General features: G+C 42.9%; 2 protein-coding genes across 2 annotated transcripts in view; one reads left to right on the top strand and one right to left on the bottom strand.

The window, feature by feature from the left end:
- Window positions 1–20,719, top strand: part of syn3 (synapsin III) — an 85,643-nt gene that overhangs the window by 32,382 nt on the left and 32,542 nt on the right. The window contains exon 5 of the mRNA XM_070853767.1: window positions 674–763. Coding sequence (XP_070709868.1) covers window positions 674–763 — 90 coding nt within the window. The remainder of the gene's footprint in view (window positions 1–673; window positions 764–20,719) is intronic.
- On the bottom strand, window positions 3,128–19,809 carry LOC139221907 (metalloproteinase inhibitor 3). The gene is given in 7 exon segments (XM_070853857.1): window positions 3,128–3,463; window positions 5,656–5,777; window positions 7,624–7,735; window positions 10,057–10,139; window positions 19,418–19,588; window positions 19,591–19,747; window positions 19,750–19,809. Coding segments are annotated over 7 exon segments (903 nt in total). The 3' UTR covers window positions 3,128–3,265.

The raw sequence follows: 20,719 nt of genomic DNA, 5'->3' as shown, positions 1-20,719 counted from the left end.
TCTCGCATGGCTTCATAATTGTAGGCTTGTCAACCGCAACTTTAACGGAGCAAGTATGTTCCTCAAGAGACACATACTTCCATACTTGTCCAAGCACTTGTCCATGTTGAGGCTAATTCACCTCATACTTACAGCTGTTACTTATTTCACAAAGCATGTCATAAGTTGACCACAATGTTTATTATTAGATCTGAAAGCTGCCTGAGATACAGTAGATCATCCATCATTATCCATGGTGGTTATTTACTGGCTGCAAATCAGTTTCTTTGGGTACTTCTTTCTGTCACGTCCTCCTTTGGAGGCCAAAACCACTTTAAGGCTTTAAATTAGTGACATTGGAGGAGCTAGTAAGAAAAGTAGCACATGAACATGAACTACATGTTTCTTTTTAAGCATATTTCCCATCAGTTTCTGCTTTTTCTAACCAAAAGAAGGTTTTTCTGGCTGCTTTGACAGACACCTTTAGAACAGTGGTTCAGACCTTTACAGTCAGAGGTGGGTGTAATTGTACTGGGTTACATTTTATAAGCATATGAAAGGCCAGTGTCCCCTGGTTATGGATGTCGTGCTGTGAACGCAGGTGTATCCTCTAAAAGCTTGTGTTAAGCCTCTCCCACACGCCGCCGCCGTTTAAATAATGACGTCTGACTGTCTTCTTTATTTCTGCTTGCAGTTCTCTCAGATGATTAAGCTCTATCACTCCCTCGGTCCTGAGAAATTCCCCCTGAATGAACAGACCTTCTATCCCAACCATACGCAGATGGTGAGTGCCTTGCAGATATTATTCTTCATTTAAAAGCACACCAAAGAAAATCACAACAGACCTCCTGTGGCCCAGTTTTCATTAAATCTTTATTATAAAAATATAAAACACAGAAATTAAGTCAAACATTTCTATAACCCCTACAAGGAAACACCCCCCCACACACTTCAGGAATCAGTGTTTACACACAGACTGTACACAGCTTCCTTGATTGGATATTTTCTTTTTTTTAAGGATCAAACTTGACCAAGTGTTTCTGTGTTAAGCAGACAGTATATTTACACAAACATGAACCACAGAAATAGTGACACAGAAACGCCACAGCTGAAGAAAGAGCCTCGTCATCACAAAACAGACGGAAAGGAAATGTTTTATTTGATACATATATAAAAAAATTGTTTTTCCTCCAGGGTCATTAGCTATTAACTTTTCTTAAAAGCAAAATTATTCCTAATCACGTCATTGTCACTTTGGAATGGAGATGAATTAATTTAGAGGAACTACTTTTTGGGAAATACGCTCATTTGCTCTCTTAGTATAGATAGTAAGTCGAGAATTTCGATTCAGCGACAAGACAGTTAGCTTAGCTTAGCTTAACTTAGCTTATCCAGCAAAAAGCTCACTAATTAACATTAATATTCATTTTATCTTGTCTATCAAAAACAGTAAATATGGCAAATATTATACTCATAACTCATAACACATCAAATTGTTGTTTTTGAATTGTGGCATTTGTACAAATTAAACAAAGGAGATAGTTATCGAGCTTTAGTGGTGTTTGGTAGGCAGATATTATTACTTATTAACCATTTCCTGTCTGTATGCGCCTGTAAACTAGCTAGCTATTCAGCGGACAGACTTAAGAGTGGAGTCGACCTGCTCGTCTTGGTCTGCCAAGAAAGCAAATAAAGTGTATTTCCCAAAACTGTTTAGGGGAAATAAAAACCCAACTTGGTCTAAGCCACAGTGTTGCCTGTGTTAGCGATGTAATATTCATTTAGTGTCGGTGATGAAGGGGCTGTCACTCTTTTTGAGGCAAATCTGTGTCGGTACATGGAATGGACTGAAGGTACGGCACTGGGAAAATAAGAGAAAAACCGTAAATGGGAACAGGTGAAGACGAATGAATTTAGTGACAATATTGTTACTTTCTTATATATATATATATGTATATATACACACATATACATATACATACATATATATATATATAATGTCCATTTGAAATAGTTAAATACAAAAAGATTGAATATACACTTAAAAAATATCTCATTTTCTGAAACCTCTGCTTATATTTGACTTTGTCTTCCGTGAAAAGTACCAGTCGGGGAACAAAGCTGACGAAGAAAGTACCATAAGTACCATAACATAAGAGATAGTCCTTCATTCTGGACGGGTGCACAGGCTGTGATGGTTGTCTCAATGTCGTTTTGACCTGTTATTATACATATATTTTTTCTTTATTTTGCAGATATACCACATGGTTACTGTGTAATCCAATAAACATATAAATAAATGTGTTACAGAGGTTTCAGCTGAGTTGATAGTTCATTTCTGTAGCTTATGTTATATACAGCAAAAAATAAAATATCATCATCTCTGCAAGAAGTGAGCTCTTCCCTGTGTTGGCACTGTAAGAGACATTTTTAGTATTTCTGATGGTCATCAGTGCTCAACAGAAAGGGTGTTGTTTGTGATATAACTGCAAAATGAGTTACATGACAAACATTCAGGTAAGCAGAGATACTACCATCCATAAAGACACATGTTACAGTAAAAACTGTCAACATAAATCAATGTATACTTCACTGTAAAACAATACCATTTTCCAAAAGTTTCTTTTGAAGCCGAAATAAGAGGTATAACTTTCAGAGATCATACCTCGCATTGGCATTGGCAAGTTTCTTGGCTCTGTTTTGTATTGCTGATGTGCAGAACTGCGTGAGTCAGATGCCAGCGAGCGCAATTCAGTAATAACAACGTTTTACTTCTGAAATTTACGTAGTGATCACTGGCTGTACATTGTTCTGATACCTCCCGACCTTTAGTTGTCAGGTTAGCAGTAGTCAAACTGTAGGTCAATGATGATTTTAATTGTGTGCAGGTCACTGCTTGTCTTGAGAATTAGTTCTTCAATTGGGAGGATCCCAATGGAGGTTGAGTGAAGTCTTACAGTTCTGATGGGTGCTTTAAATGTCACCTTTTAACTCCTTTGAACGCTAAAAAGACAGTTTGGTGCAAAGACTATTTGAGTCATGGCTTGGGAAAATGATAATAAAGTTCTACAGGACGATCAGCAAAACAAAAAAGGTATTGTTTTCTACCAGAAGTGCTACGAAACAGGCACTGTAATGGATTTGTTCCTTTCTCTTTTTTTTGCCCCTTTAAAGAGGCTGTCACCCAGGTCAGCGAGCTTAAAGAGTCCTGTAATACTCTAGGAGTGATCGGGATGGGACGGAGTCAGGGAGGCGGCAGTGGATTTCGGTCAGGGTGCGCTGAGTTTCAGGGGTCGGTGGCGTTGATGGTGGTTTTGTCGCGTGCGGTCATGCCCCGGTACCAGCTGCAGTAGCCCTCCTTCTGCTGGATGCAGGCGTAGTGCCGGGACTGGTAGCCGGGATAGCCGAAGTGGGAGAGCATGTCTGTCCATAGGCACTCGTTCTTTGAGGTCACGAAGCAGGGCAGGTAGTGGCAGGGCTTAATCTACAGAGACAGAAGCGAAACTAAAGATGTAGCCATGAAGCAGGAAACAAAACTGGATATTAGCAACAACTAGCGCAGACTCACTGTGTTTTAATAGTCAAATACTTGTGCATCTTACTGCAATTTACCTTAATATGTTAAGAAGCCAGTGAACTTCATATCCTCATACTTGTAAAATACACTTTATGGTAAGTTAACTTTAAAAGAATAGTTTGACACTACTACTAGCCAGAGATCGACACCACTCTCATATCTGTGCACTAAATATGAAGCAAAAGCCAGCAGGTCATTAGCTTAGCTAGCGTAAAGATTAGAAACAGTAGTTGTTGAAACAGTTATTTAAAAATTAATCGTTTAACACCTCTAAAGTTGTAGCTAGTGAGCTAGCAGGTGGCTTTTTAAACTTTGTAAACAACTAGCTTGGCTCCATCGAGTCGTTACGCTAAAGTAAGCTAACGGTCTCCTGGCTGCGGCTTCAAATTTAGCATACAGACACGAGAGTGGTATTGATGTCTTTACCTAAATCTTGCCAAAAAAGTGAAAAAGCATATTCCCCAAACTGAACAGCATTAATTTAATGTTGCTGAATGACATATTGGACTTTTTCAACGTCAACAACAGTGAGTCTACAGTCTAGAAGTTTGTGCACAGGCCAAAGTAGAATTAGCTTAATGAGCCATTAACATATGAAAAAAAGTCTCACAACTGTACAAGAGAAAAAAAGCTCGGATAATCAAAGAAAAGAAGTGAGTATATGATTTGGTTGAATTATAAAAGGGTGAACATGCGCTTGGTGAAACAACTAGAATGTGAAACTTTGCTCGACAGCTTAGACTTTCAGTCATTTACAGCAGCAAATTAATAGATGAGGTGTAAAAAGGGGCAGCTTTTTGAATAACTAAGTGCAAAACCAGTAAGCGCACCCTAGCATTCATAGGCTTTGTGCTGAGGAATGTTAAATGAACGGCAGCCTTCCTGAAGCAAGTGATGCTTGTGTAGTTTCTTGAAGATTCAGTTGGATTTTTACTGAGCCTCTTTTGTGCGTCACACCACCAGGTGCTCGCACAAAAAGCGGCTTCACGGGTGAATATACAGCATGAATTGACAGGAAGATCCTGAGAGAGGTGATGAGCGGAAACGCTGTGCTTGGTGACAGCAAAACGGAATCATCCGCTGCAAAGCGCGGCATTTATCTGGATCTGAATGAGCCAGCAAATTCAATCAGCTCAAGTTCAAGGGCACACTTCCCATTTTGGGTGTTTTTATTATTCAAGCATGGGGAGTCTGTCCTTCACAGTTCAGATATGTTCGGCATAACTTCCTGGTTTGAGTGGTTTTTTAATGATGTGTGGAGAATGATTTTCTAACCGGTGCGACACGCTTCCTGCTTTCCCGTGCAGTAAATGATCATTTGCGGAGGAATGCGGAGGACGGTGGAGTGTGTTTAACAAGTATGATGATGTTTACGCCTGCCTGTGCTTACTGACTCTCGAACTGAAGTCTCAGTTGATCGATGGCCTTCTCTGGATGCCTCTGGGCTGCTGCCATGTACACAATTTACAGGCGCTGGCCCGCGCTGGGAACAAATAGGTCTCTCTGCTAAGCCACTTATACTGATAGGGACCGATGGTGTTAGCAGATGTCCGGGACGCTGCTGTACAGTAGGCGGGTCCGCAGCTGCACAGCACCAAGCAACATGTTTGAGTCACATAAAACTGGGAATGAAGACTTGAGCTGATTCCAGAGATGTTATTTAATAACTCCCTATGATAGTAGTAAAACTTGTTTTCTCTCAGTTTGTGTTGCCGGTGAACATCCATGATGTGTAATAGTGGAAATAAGGCTCATAATTCAGTCTCAATAACAATAATACAGCATGTGACGAAGAAAGTTGTTGACGCAATGAGTGTTGCTCTCTTATTTGTTGGCAAAAGAAGTTGAACGGCAGCATTTATGAGCCTTAATTGGTTTGACCCTTCATCAACAAGGGTAAGTATAGTATAGTATAGTATAGTATAGTGTAAGTATTGCCTTCGTCCTGTGATCATTGATAAGCACTCTAGTGACTTTATCTAAGCAGTCAACCAGTTGCAGCATAAGCTCTAGCTCCTCCTTCTCTTGATCCTCCTCCTGCCTCCTCTTCCCTCATCTTTCTCGTCCTTGGCGGCCGGAGGTTGCTGGTTTCCACTCACCCTGCAGTTGCAGCCCAGCTGGTAGCGATGGTTGATGCCTTTCTTCTGGGCCAGTGAGAGGCGCTCCCACCGCTCGTTGAAGTTGCACAGCCCCGTGTAGACCTTGCCATCGTACACTCGACCTGAGGAAGCAAAGAATGGAGCGAGGGAGTCGGTTAGCGCTCTTAGACTTAGAGGTTGTGGTAGTAGCTGCAGATTTCTGCTGTTTCAGAGATGTTGGGGATTTAAATTCCTGATTCAAGCAAAGTAAACAGGTGCCTTCTTAAAGGAAATGCTCGGCATAAAAGCTTCATGTTAGTTTTGTAGGTATCGTTCTGGGATGGGAGCATGAATGTCTGTTAAGAACTTCAGTGCAAGTCATCCAATAATTGTTGAGACATTTCACTCAAAAGCTCGAATATCAACCTGCTGGTGGTGCTGAAGGAAACCTCAAGTGATCACCAACATCATTAAGATTCATCACTTGGTATCCCGAAAACATCTGTACAAAATTTCATGGCAATCTGTCCAATAGTTGTTGAGATATTTCAAAGTGGACTGAAGGTGAACTGATCACTATCTGATTTCTAGTGTTTTCTACCGCTTTAAGAAAGTTAATGACTTATTTAGTTAATCAAACTTGGCGTCATGTTGCTGGGATCTCATTTTGGAAAGACGGCCATTACCGTGAATGCACTGGTGCTATTTTGTTATTTGTCTAATTTCATAATCCTCTGCATGTAACATAGGATAATATAAACAAACCGCTCAAGCAATCCAACGTGTTTATGTATGGTAAGACAATCTCATACAGTAAGCCCATAATAAACCAACACCCCTATTTCTGACTATCCAAAGGTCAGCAGACGTCTATTTTTAGCGCCGGACCGTTGGCGGCTTACAGACTCCTGAGACAGGTGCACCTCAGTGGCCTGCTAGCGCTCAGGAACATCATGATTTGTCACCATGTGTCTCCTTCACCGTGTTGTCACTACGCAGGAATGTGACAGCTCACAAATATGTGCTTCTTCGACCCCGCTCGGCCTGCATCCCCTCACTGGGCTCACTGGAGTCACTGGCAGGATTATTACATGGTGTTGAGTGTGTGACATGCTTCTAAAATACTAATCAGGGCCGGAGCACTACAGACCTGATCAAAGCAGAGCCAAGCAGCTCGTCTCACAGGCGTTTAGATTGCCTGCAATGCGGTCCTCATCATATACAGGACCTATTATAAACGCCATGAAAACAGCGACAGACGTCAGTGATGTCACTCGCACTCGAACTGGGTAAACATAGCCGCCGCTGCCTGGCAACGGCAGCTCATTGACTTGTACTGGGGGGTGCAGTTACAGTATTTACAGGTCGGGACTTAGCGACAGTTACATACACCAAGCACAGCAGGGTCCAAAGTAAACTGCACCTCTGTTGGAAATAGCAACTCATAAAAAGCTTCTGCTGGAAAACGCCGGTCGCTTCCTGCTAGCTCTTAATTACAAGTTGTGAGAGAGAGAGAGAGAAAAATGGCTTCTGCTGTTTCTGGCCTGAGAAGTTGAGGGAAATGAGTGCAGAAATGTAAAAAGAAGGGCCCCTGCTCTGCCTCCGTGCACAGTGGCAAATGGGAGGTTATAAATAGTGGGAAAGTTTGTGTCACAGGACAAATGAAGAAGTCCTTGGAGAGCAGCGAGGTGAGGGTGCACGTTCAGCCCCTGAGAAGGAATCAGTGTGTATTGGCAACGGAGGGCTGAAATGTTGTTTTGACGACTGCGTCACCAACTTGGAGTTAAAGGACAAAGTATAAATGGAGAAAGTAAACAAATTACTAATTGCTATTATCCTCTAATTGTCACAGTGGCCAGTGTTCATGGAGGGGCTTTAAGTTTGCCAGACTTGACAGTTTAACAACAGATTAGAACTTCCTGTGACTAGTCAATTGAGTGGATTGTCCCTTTAATAAAGCAGCATAAGAAGCATAAACATTCAGCTTACCTGTGATCAGGTACTGGTACTTGTTGATATCAAACTTAACGCCACACAAACTCTCGGAGGCGTCTGTGTAAATGTGCTGTACATGCTGGACTTTGTCGAATCCTTTGTACATCTGCAACACACGAGAAACAAAACTGGAGTTAAAGCCTGAATTTAAAAAAAGTGCAGCGTTGTACCCATCGTCCTGGCAATACACCCCGACTCCGCCTCTTCACAGTAATAATCAGGAATGAAAACAGCACGCCGGCTTTATCAGATGACATTCCTTAAGGAATGCCTGGCGGGAGGAGTATTAGGCTCTGCCCTTAACTAAATCATAGATAACATGATTACGTTGTGTAATGTGCTTTGACTTTGATGCTGTTTTGGCAAGGTCATTGCTAAACTGTGGAGCTCATCTCCTTCTATTCAGCTCAGGTATGCAGAGCCAGTGGTCAGGGTTTGCCCTGAGAACTGTTTTGTTTTCTTCAGTGTAATTTATTTGTCTGGGAACAACAGGAAATCCCTGTTTAGACGCATTGCTCCCAGAAAAGCAGAACAAACTGTTACTTAAGCCCTAAACTGCGGAGGTTTGGGATCGCCAAAGGCATTTGTCTCATAGGATTTGTTGAAACTTGGAGGGAAATGTATTTTATTATAGCCCACAAGGAGAACCACTGTTTGTATTATAAACCAGCAGACTGTAATACAAATAAATTACCTAAGAGGTGCAAAGGTCACATCTAATTCCTGAGCATAATCCTTATAGTGATGATTGGTGTGCTTCACGAACAAGAGGGCCACTTAATGCCTTTGTACAAAGTGGGACCGTACTGATGCAGCGCATGACTGTGTTGAAATGTTTACTCTCAGAGTGAGGAGTTTGGTTGAGCTGTAATGCCCGTAAGCCTGCTAATCTTCCGGCCTGGCTCCTGTCTGAGCAGCAGGCCGATGGCAGCATCTGTCAGAAATATGCAGCGTTATGTAAGAATATAGAGGAAGTGAAGAACAGGCTTTCGGGCTAAGTATCTCAAACTGCTTTTCAGCTATCACACAGCAGCTGGGGGGGGGGGGTGGAGAGGCAGTCTTGTAACTGAAGGGTTCCTGCTACATCCGGTGTATGACTTTTTATGTGCCAGTGCTTCTAAATAGGTGTAGTGTGATGTCCGTCCTCCACACGGCTTCATACCCCACCTGGAGCGTCTCAGAGGTGGAGCGCTTTGCCTGGCTGTCGATTGGGTTATTTTTCCTTCTTCTACTGTGTATAAACAGGCTGCTTAGTTAAATGGTTTGTTGTTTGTCTGTTAGTTGTGTTCATTATTGTTATTTCAGTATTTCCACTTCCTCTTGTCATCCGCGGTGATATTGACGGTAATAATGATGCGAAATTGACTGGATTCTTTACACTGTTCCTGTGTCTGTGTCCATTCTGTGCACCTTGGCACGGCCCTGGAGGTCAAAAATAGACTTGGCACATATTTTTAGCGGAGAGTCACCCCTGGCACGCTTCTGAAACACTCTGACACTTCTGGTGGCATCACAAGTATTAACTAGAGAGGCCGCCATCAGCCGCGCCAACCTGGTGGAATCGAGCTGTAAATTAAGTGGAAGAAAAATGAGTTTGTTTGTCCATCTGTGGCCCCTTAGAACAGCTTTTACTTGCTTATTCATAAAGATAGCTGATTAAATAAGGGGCAATAATGAAAAGCAAACCAAAATAAATTTGCAGCCTAAGCCAATTGTTCCAATATGTTCAAATACAACAACAAACAAAAAATAAAAGCCTACCACAGGGTGCAACAGAAAAAACAAGGCATACCAAAATGGAAGTCACAAAAAGTTTAAATTTGCTAAGAACATTAGCTGATTCGCTTCATCAACAAATGTAAGTTTGCAGACTGCTTTAAAGTTTTAAAGATCCGCCCACAGGGTGAATGTGATGGACGCCATCGGTCCACCGCTTCCTGTTGCCTCGCTTCATCCCTTCCACACATTACTGCAAAAGGAGCAGCTCAACATTTTGGGAAATACACTTATTCCTTCTTCTCCTAAGTGTTGTATGAGGAGATCGATGTCACTCTTGTTTGTTTGTGCTAATTATGCAGCTAGAACGGGTGATTAGCTTAGCTTAGCTTAGCTTAGCTTAGCTTAGCTTAGCTAAAGACTTGTGGGGGGGAAATGGCTAGCCTCGCTCTGTCCAAAGGAAAAAATAAATAATAATAATCTAATTAATCAATTAACTAAATATATCATACTGTTTTCCCCGTCTTTATGCTAAGCTAGGCTAACCTTACACGCTCTAGCTTCATATGTAGCTCACAGACATGAGGCTGGTATCAATAACATCAAATAATGGAGTTAAGTGTATTTGCTAAGATGTTGCTGCTCCCTCAAAGCTGAAATACATTGAGTGTCTTGCTCAGCAGCACTTCATCAGAAGATCGGCGCTCTCACCTTCATTTGTTTGACCGTGTAGCGCATCGTTCCAAAAGGTCCGTCCCTCAGGAGCTTCTTGCCGACCACTTTAGCTCGAATCACTGCAAAGAGAAGAGACAGACTGGTCAGTGACTTTGAAATGATCAGAACAGACTGTCACATTCCTCTAACATCTGACTTTGAGCTTTCCCCTCCAATCCATCAAATAACACACTGCCTCGGCCAGTAGGAGGCATTAGCAAACCCATTATAAATACCATTTCAGGATGAGGTTGGCACCACAGTTAATCCGTTTATCCGATTTTCTGCATTGCTGCCGTTTGCCAAGGGAGGCCAATGGGAAAAATACTACAGGGACTTTTGAGTTTGATACAGAAATTAGAGGAAAAGAGACCCCGTCCATGCATCAACGCTTCATTCTCACTGCTGATTGGGTTTTTTTAAGGATTTTTTTTGACTGCTTTTATCTAAAGATGGAGCTTCAATCACAGGAAATGTCACATCCGCTTTTTGCACCTTGGTTTTTGATTGTGTAGATGTCATTTCAGAATCGTCAAAACATGATTCCAGTCAGCTTAAAAACACCAGAGCAGAGTCACACGAGGGAAAAGGTGCAGTGTGTATCTCCGCTGTTTAAACAGGTTTCCTTATATATTGGGATCAGGGCTTGAAAAAGATCTTATCTGTGTGCCGGTCCCTCATGTAAACGTCTGCGAGGTGAAACCTGGCAACGACTTTGATTTGTTTGCTTTCACTAACGTTGGAGTAAGGGGGCTTATTGTGGAAGGGCAGGGAGCCGGGAGGGTACAAACGGGTGATAATTTGAGCCGGTGAATCGAGTCTAACCAGAGCTGTGGGTCCTGCATAAGCACTAAAGTTCACCTGCTGCCCACAGCCCACCAGCCACAGACACAACTAACACTGGCCGTGTTTGTTATCTTCTGTCTGTGGAATTTCCTCGACACATTCTTCGGGGGGCTCACATTCCCCAGAAACAAAGAAAGAGAAAAGAAATGAGGCATGTGGCATCTTCGTGTGGTCTGTATTTGTGTAGCTGTCCCACTTCCAGGCAAATGGAAACGGGCATAAAAATAAAACTCCAACAGGAAGCGGTAACGGCACGGCCACCCAAAAGTCACGACCACAAATTTGTTCTGGACATGAAGACCCCAATTTGAACCAAGCGTTTATTTAAATAACCCCAAAAATCTTATGTTGAGCCAGTAGGTACAAATTAAAGGAGCGTGGCCTTCTAGCTGCTTACCAATAGAAATATAATGTACTCTGTTTTATTAATTCTGCTTTAATTTGGTGTATTTTTATCAGTGAAAGAGTCAATGACAAAACGACATGCAGGTCAGATGAGATCTCACTGCTCTCTGAGGCTGTACTTTACGCTAAATGCTAATGTGAGCATGCTAACGCACCTGCAATGACAATGCTAACGTCCTGTTTAGCAAGGAATGTCCATTATGGTTACCATCTAAGGTTAGCACGTTAGCATGCAGTCACTGGCTAACTAAACACAAAGTGCAACTCAGGATAAGTTGCTAATGGACAAAGTGAAATTTGATGCTATAGATGAAAAAGTCAGAAGTTATTGTAACCACAAATGTCTGTATAAAATTTCATGGCAATCAATGAAACAGCTGTTGATATATTTCACTGAATTATCACCAAAATCATCGGGATTCCACGAACATTTGCACATTCATCCAATAGTTGTCAAGAGATTTCACTCTGGACCAAAGACTAAATATTCAATCAGTGTTAATCTGTCCAAATTCAAAATTCATGACTCCACCTGTTAGCTTGTCGCCCCAGTGAGGCAGTAGATGGTGCTTTAGAGTGCCAACCACACATTTAACATGCAGAACTACAGAACTGCAAAGTGGAAAAATCTTAAAAACAGCATGTGAGGTAACACTGACTGACACCTGCACAGTAAATCACTCTACTCAGGCAAATGTGTGTCATTTCAGAGCGTTGGGTATGAATGTACTGACCCCCTGCCCGACCTTACACAATAACTTGCTGCAGAACATTTGATACATTAATCTGTCAACTCTTTTAATATGAACCGAACCGTGCTACTGCCTGATGTTTGACAGACGTTTGCCGACGCAATTACAGAGGAACCAGGTCACAATTACAAAGGAATGTGCAGATATAACAGGATACTTTTGCCTCTGCTAAATACACTGCTGCCATTATTACCAAGTGTCACCCCAAAACCTAGTTTCCTACTCTGGTCTGACCTCAAAACCAGCCCTCGGGAGAAACAAATGTTCATGTTTGACGGGGTGCAGGTCAGCTGGTTTTACTGAAGTACGCCCAGATAGGACCCCTCTTGTTGGACGGCAGCCACTAATTGGCCAGTGATGGTGCCATCACTCAAAGGAATGTGTGAAGGGCCTCAGCTGCTGCGGAGACAGAGGATTTGTGTCATTCCCCTGCAGTGACCCCTTGACCTCCTCTACATTCAGCACGTATATTTACGTACAACCGCACGGCAGCCTGCTCACGTCAGAAAGTCTACATTACCAGTGTTTATTTAACCCAGTTCAATAATGTGATCTCACAGCACCCTGCTTCAACTATGGACACACTGTGTAGATAAAAGTGCTGTTTCCTCACTTCATTCTACCTTCTTAACTTCTCTGTTACGTACTTAAACTACCCGGACACGTACATGTGCCTGCTTACAACACAGGAGATACAGTTTATTTCTACTTTTGAACTCATACCGACAATATTGTAGTCTGATCAACGTTTGCAGCATCTTGCAGCATGAACATTACATATGAATGCAGAAGTGTCAGGATATCAGGCAGGTTGTAGAGATCATATTTCCAGCCACATTCGGCTGAAGATGTTTTATGCTGACGACTTCTGTGGCGAGCTGCTGACTTTAGAGCTACATACTGTGTAAGCTATGACCATTGGAGCCTGTATAACAGTAGCCATCAACTATTAGCGATTTAAAACTCTCGCTTTTCATTATTCGACATGTGGGAGGACTCACTATGCTAGCAAGTGTAAGCTGGTCAGCCCGGCTAACCGTACTTCTGATACACTGTTTTGTTTCATGCCACTTCAACACCTGCTGAATCATTTTAAATGCATGTATAATGATTTATTTGCTAAAAAGCTCGTTTTACTTTCACTTAAACTTGAATCCTATAATTATGAGGATAAAGTTGCTTTCAGACAGCGAGCACTTGATGCCTTGCAACGCTGATGTTGCTCCCAGGTCCTTCCAGCCCGACCTGTAATACACCTATTATAATCTAAACACACAGCTGCACAGAGTGGGCTGCTTTAAACAGAAGAAATAACAATATGACACAATTAACATGGCAGATTTTTCTAACTAGCATCATAAATGTTGTTTATCGTCCCAGCAGCAGCAGCAGTCGCCGTCTGAAAGCACCTTATAAGGTGAAGCAGCCACATGACAGTTAATAACCCAGTAGTTATTATAGTCGGGTTGAAGTATCTGTCGGCTACTCTATACTGTGATGTGAGAGTCTGTCTTCCTCTTACTTTGCTAAACACGAGGAATTACAGGCCAACGCTGTGACGCACGAGCATTCATCTTCTGCAGAGGATCTGACATACATTTTCAAGAGTGGGAGGCTTTTCGTGATAAGAGAGGTAACAGGGGTCTGACAAAAAAGAGAAAAAAGAAGAAGTGAATCCATTTTTCACTCAGTATATCTTGCCTAAAGCAGGGGATTACAAATGCTAAATCTTAAGGTGAGCATGTAATTTAGTTAAACATTCATTTCAGCCTACGTACAATGTGGCAAACTGCATGAATAAGGTTACTCATTTATGTGTGTGTGTGTGTGTGTGTGTGTGTGTGAGACTGAGAGGGAGAGAAAGAAAGCGAGGCGCAGGGTGGATGACGCTGATTTTAGTATGCGGAAAGTGGTCCAAGTTTGAGGAGGCGAGTGGGAGGAAGAGGAATTCTCAGGACGACACACTAGCATGCTCAAAAATAAACACTGAAACTGAAAACTGAACGCCGGAGCATGAAGCCTGTAACGTCCACTGACCGGCTGGCAAAATGCAAAGGCAGCCGACGAAGTTTGCTCTGATAATAATAAATCCACCTTGTAACAAACAGCTTCTAAGTTTGCCCAGATGCAAAGTGACTATGTAACGTTTAGGGAACGGATCGTAGAGTAACAGTAGTGCAGGTGCAGAGGAGTCATAGACCCTGTTTGCACTTTAAAGTGGACATTCGTCACTTTGAAGGTGAAAGGATGCACAGTTAGCACAGTCTTGAGCTGAATAATCTGCCCAAATGGAGATTAGGCTTTGATGACGTGTCCTCCTGTTACATCCCATTCAGATCAGAACGCATATGTGGTCATTTATGCTTTTATTTACACATGTTACCTGACACATGTTAGAAAACAGCAGACTGACTCAGTAACATCTTGCTAAAGTCTGCTACCATACGCCAATACCAAGGACGGCTGTGCCAACAAAATCCATTATATTCTTCATGAATTAAACTTTTATTTAGTAAATTTTGTGTTATTTCTTCTTTAGCTATGTTGTTTCACTAACTCATGACACACATACATTACAATAAACTAAATACAGAGAAGAATATGCAGTAGGAACTAAATAGTGGCACAGGAGTGAATTATTTTTTATCCATCAGATCATTAAATTATGACAATGAATATCAAAAAGGGGCAAATTTGAGGGCTTGTTAAAAACTTTGCTTAAACAGTTCAGTCTATTGTCCAAAGAATACAATATTTTTTGACAAAGACCTTTCAAGTTTTCAACAAAGTGACAAATAAGTGTAAATGTTTCTGTTGGATTGAGGCATGGAAATCTTTAAGCAGCTAGTCATTTAGGTTCAAATGTCATGTTAGCAGACCTCAAAAACACGGGCTGTCAGAGCTAAAACTGGTGTCTAAGTAAGCTTTGCCACAGTATTTAAACTAAAGAGTGAGTGTCTTAGAGAGTCACAGCCAGCACTCGAAGCCTCGTCAGCTGTTATCTGTGTGTTCTTGCTAACTTGGTGCCTGCTTTTCATATCGCTCTCGTTTTATCTTCGTCATTTACTCACTTGCCGTGTGTCTTTGTAGCTCGCTGCCTCTTTTCCTTTTAGACGTGCCGGTCAGATGATTGTGTGACTGCTGTTTAAATGTCAGTGATACTATATGAATTTACTGCTTGTAGTTTGACCTCTGTTTGGATTATCTAGCTTACTGCTCACATTTCAAAAAGTCAGGCCACCATAAGTAAAGGAATGTGACATTCTGGTGATGAATAGGTGAAACTACTCAATACCGCCTTTATAAGTACAACTGAAGGCGATTAAATCTTGGGTTGGTGGTGCTCTAGTGAATGTATCATCATGAGTGTGTGCTGGGCTGACGGCCACGGCCCCCGTGCTGGCCTCCTGTTTAAAACAGCGAACCCCTGAGCAACTGTGTGGTCATTAGAGAAGGGAGGGACGGACTGGAGATTTGATACTCCTGGCTCACGGCTTGAACATCCCAGGCTTGTACGGAATCCAGACCCTTTGACATCTCGTTGTATTTTAGCTCACTTTAGGGAAAACTACGGATATCTGATCCTGAGCTTTACATAATACTTCATAACAGGAGTCCTGGCTTCAGTCAGGTTATCAGTTGTCACCTGCTGACCTGCAGATGAGGCTGACGGAGGGAGTAGTGATTTAACTACAAGCACCATAGCTCATCAGTAGAAGGAGGAGGGTGTATTGGTACCAGGAGAGCGCCGTCACAAAGCCCCCGGCCATGCATCGCTCCAAAACTGCTACGCTGCACTTGTTTGACAAAGCTCGCCAATGCACAACAACGTACCCACGGCAGGGTGGGATCCGTTTCTCTCAATGACCTGATCCGCAATCCCAAACCCAGCGTACACGCATCCCGCTAATCCTCAGCAACTGACCTGGTTCACGGTGCAAGCATGTAAAGGTTTGCTCCTGTCACCCCGAGCGCTTGGGAACGAGTGTTGTTTCGGAGCGATATTAAATCTCAGGGTCAAAGTTTACAGCCGGGCCTCTAATCTTGCTTTCAGAGGGCTTTGGAAAAACAAGTGCTGCTCATTTCCCCTTGTGAATGGGCCGCTTTAACCCAGCTGCCTAATAGCAGCCAACTAGGTCTCCTCACAAGAATGCAGCCAGGTCATTGCCTGCTGCACAGGTATGTTAGCAGGGAAAACTTACAGGACGTCTCTCACCTGATGGAGTTAAGCCATCCCAGCGCACCGTGGAGGATCTCCCACGTATAGCTCCACGAATTCAAACCATAAAAATGTCATTTTATCAGCAAGTGCTCAAATACCACCATCAAAATGAAGGACAAGCCTGATTAAGAAAAAAACATGGCACACCTTCATACTTTTGATTTAAATTTGTTAAATTGAGACAGACACCAATAACCCAATTTTCAACCCTTTTAACCTAATTGTGATTCATCCAGTGGAGTGCCTGCAGGTGATTATGGGTCCGGGCCAAGACAACAAGAGCAAAACGCTTTGAACTCAAGTACAGGTCTGAAATTGGGAAGATGCAGGCCCGTCGCCTTTGATGTTGACGGTGAGAATTACAGGGTTTCTCCTTCGCCGCATTAGCATTTCAACCCCGTACTTGGTTGTCACGTCTCCTTGATTTAACTCGGCGGCACAAACAGAAGAGCAGCTTTCAGTCCACTGTGTTAGAAATAGAAGTTAAACAAAGTAGGATCACAGCGTGTTTGTGTTCCAACAACCTGATATGTTTGTTTTAACATTAGCCACAAATATCTGACCAAAGACGAAAGAAACCCTTCAAATCGTTCATGCTTCCTAAACACACATCGCATCAAATCCACTGAAGGAAACCCGAGAAAAGTAGATTTTCCATCGCAGCACTAACTTCTAAGTACATTTGACCCAGATTAATGAATGTTACGAGCTGTGACCTTTGTGCTCTGCGTCCAACTGGCGTCTCCCTCAGAGCGCCGAGGTATAAGAGAGACTGTGAGCATTCAAAGCACACTTCAGGCTGAGCCGGGACCTTGGAAATGGGATTTGTGAGGCTCACGACTGATCACTGCGCCCATTGAAGTCAGTCCCACATTCTACACTGGCAAGTCTCAGCGGGTGCCAACACCACGAGCTATCTGCAGATCTGAAGCATCGCATGAGTGTTTTTTGGAGGCGGCATCTCCGCTCAGTCCAACCGGGTCACTTGGCTGAAGACGCTCCCGCAGCCCCGGGGGTTACCGAAGAGCAGGAGACACAGAGTGACCATTTTGGGTCTTCACATCACCATTTCTGTGACCTATTTCACAGGCTTCCTCTCATAATGGGGGGGCTCTCAGGAGGCTAGTAGGCTAAACGTGCACCTCCTCCCCTCCAGGACTCTAAAGAGGATTCACCAAAGCATCACCGTGAGTTCCCGCCCACGTTAGAACTAAAAGAAGTGACTTGCGCCTACAAAAAAAATACACTGTCCTCTGAATCTGGGCAAGAAACCCTCCTTTTCTTGGCTGCGTTTAAAGGAGTAAGTAAATAGGACACACTGCTAATAAAGAGACATTTTAAAGGCACATTATGTCTTTAATGTGAAGTGTTTCTGGCTGCAGTGGGATCAACAGGAGATCAGATGAGGAGGGACAGAAGGACGGGAGCAAGAAGTTATTTAAGGTTTACATTTTCACATGCTTACACCGTATGAGGCCATAACTAAAGGAGTAGTTCAGTAGTTTAGGGAAAACGTTTATTTGTCTCTTGCTGAGAGTTTTGAAGATTGATAGCTTAGCTTAGTTTATTTTAGCTTAGCATAGCGTAAAAGACTGGAAACAGGTGGGAACAGCTAGCCTGGTGCTGTCCATGGAAGCTCATCTCTCAATCTCACTAGATAACACGGCAAATGGTTGTTTGTTTATTCAGTACAAACAGTGTAAAAACACTGGGGGGGTTACGTGCTGGACTGTTTTGTGGCCGGGTGTAGTGACTTCCTTCCACTGGCTCCTTCACTGTGACTTCACATTTACTTTACAAACATGAGAGTGGTGTCAATTTTCTCTCTCCCAAAATGTCAAACTACTCCTTTTAAGGATTTAAGGGTACCTGTAGGAGTGTCTAACATGTGAAATGTCTTTCAGCCTCCACTGATGAGCATTAGTAAGTGCAACATCATTGAAAGTGCCATCTGTGTGCGTAGAGGGGCGTTGCTGCAGAAACTAGGACTTCCCTTGTATCGTGTTAGTCGACACAAGGGCGAACACATGGCTGCAGTGTGTGTGTGTGTGTGTGTGTGTGTGTGCGTGTGTGTGTGCATGCTCAGTTTAGACTGAGAGATTATTGTTCGATTATGTGTCAGGGGTTTAGAGAGCCTCATGATGGTTTCATGTTTTTGGGTCAAGTGATGTTGAAGCAAAATATCAGCTGCACTCAAAAAGACCATCAGCCTTTTGCCGTTGGCTTAAAGTGAAAGGTTATCGGTCAAAGAAGCTCACGTCAGACCACGTTTGGCTCCTTCCCCAGCCGCCCTGCGGTCACATGTGAAACATCTCACCTCCCAAACTACAAATCTACCCCCAAAAAACACCCCCCCGCTCTTCCTACAGGGCAGATCAGATAATCCCAGAGTCTTTACGAGTGTTATCTAAAAACAGAGGCCAGGTTGAGCTGGCTCTCCAGGCTAAAAGCCAGATCCTGAATTCATATTATTGTGTGGTGTCAGAGAAAGCACAGCCAGGCAGTAAAACAAGCCATGCAACCCCCCCCCCCCACTCACTCTCTGCTCCCCACCTCCACCACCTCCGCTGTCCACTCTGTGAACCAGAGGCCGGGCATATCTGAGTTACAACCAGGTGGCAGTCTGACAGAGAAATACCAGAGTGTGCAGATAAACAAGCACGATTTAAAGCTGATCTGAGCTCTCAGTGGATCGTACCTCACGCTTAAGCCACAAAAACACTCCTGCAGCTTGGACAGCTGAAGAAAATATACAATAAAATCAAATCTTCATCAGTTTGGGGATGAAAAGCATGATATTTAAGGGGAACCTTTGAGTTAGTGGAGCAGCCACTACTTAAAGAAGCATCACTGGTGTTTTGTCAGCTGACTTAAAACACTGAAGTTTGGTGTATGATGATTTAATAGTAAAAAAAAAACTCTTGGCAGATGATGGCTGAACAGAGCCCAAAAATTACACAATCAGAAGAGAAAGCAGGAGGATTATGCAATTTATTATGTTTCCTTCACACTCAGAAGAGACATTTGGCTGAAAAGAAGCTTCCACACTTGTATCTCAGCATCTAATCTCTGGAAAAACTGAGGAAAAACGCTCTTTTGCAGGGAGGGAAAGTGGATTTAATGCGTTGCTCACCTATGTCGGAGTTGCAGAAGGCGTCCTGCGGGTGCGTCAGAGCGCACGAGCAGCCCTCCGTCAGCTGGTGAACCTGCAGGCTGCTGAAGACAAACAGCAGGCTGATCAGGTGCTGGTACACTGACTGCATCTCTCCAAACTTTGCGCACTCCTCTCTGCTGCTGGAATAAAGTGCGTGGAGTCCGGTGCTCTGCGGGTTAATGTCCAAGTCTCTGCTCCTGCTCTCGCTGCTGCTGCTGCTGCTGCTGCTTCTCGCCTCGCTTGCGCGTTTCCTTCTCCTGGTCCTGGAGAGGCGCACAGCCGCACATATAGCGCGCCGGAGAGACGTTCACGCCCCTCTCCACCTCTGCAGCTCGCGGGCGGGGCGGCCAATCAGCGGCCGGTGATGCCATTAGGAATCACAGACACGATGACATACTGGAACTTTCTTATTTTTCTTGCGTCTTATTTTCCCAGACTGACACACACAAAAAAAGAGAAACAGTGATAGAGTTTGTCTCAAAGGTGCGCCGAAAAATAAACGTGTAGTCCTGATGTATAACTGGACTTATTTCCCTGCACAGAGAGCAAAACAGTTGTGAGAATGGCCTGAGATTTATTTCTATAGAGATATATATATTAAGTTTGGCTGGAAAGTAATGCCTCCATGTATTATGTATCATAATGTGATTGTAAGTCTTCCCATTCTGCAGTATGATTAAAAATATGTACTCCTGTAATATAAATTAAACAAACTTAACAACGTAGATTGGCATTAAAATTTAAATCTTAACTGATATTATGATAATATTATAATCAGATAAGATAAGAGGACATTTACTTGTTACAGCAACAGAGGAGACAGAAAAAATGCAGAAATAAAGTGTTTACAAGGGATTTAACAAAATACATAGACTACAATTAACTATATTTTCATTATAGAGTAACCAGCAAGTAATCATCTTCAAATGACACATCCTGTCTAAAAACAGTAAATCCTCACAATTAAGAAACATAATCTCGATAATGTTAATCTTAAACAATTGACTGTCAGAGTGGTTGCGGATTAATTTCCCGTTGATCATATAATTGGTTAATTGAGCAGCTCTAATGTGTTTTAAACCCTGTAAACAAATGTGTCCATCTGACTGTGAAGAAACTTATATAAGAGACTGCTGGCTGCTTTATTCTTTTCTTTTTGCTCACATCTCACGTCCCAGAGTCTCACTTAGTCACGCTGCCCACCCCCTGACGCCCCCTTAATTAGTAATACTTACAGTATATTGAACGCAGGGCTGCTGCAGCCCATCAGATGACAGTTTG

This window comes from Pempheris klunzingeri, chromosome 22 (assembly GCF_042242105.1).
Source record: "Pempheris klunzingeri isolate RE-2024b chromosome 22, fPemKlu1.hap1, whole genome shotgun sequence".
NCBI lineage: Eukaryota > Metazoa > Chordata > Actinopteri > Acropomatiformes > Pempheridae > Pempheris > Pempheris klunzingeri.
This window is presented reverse-complemented; position numbering and strand designations above follow the sequence as displayed.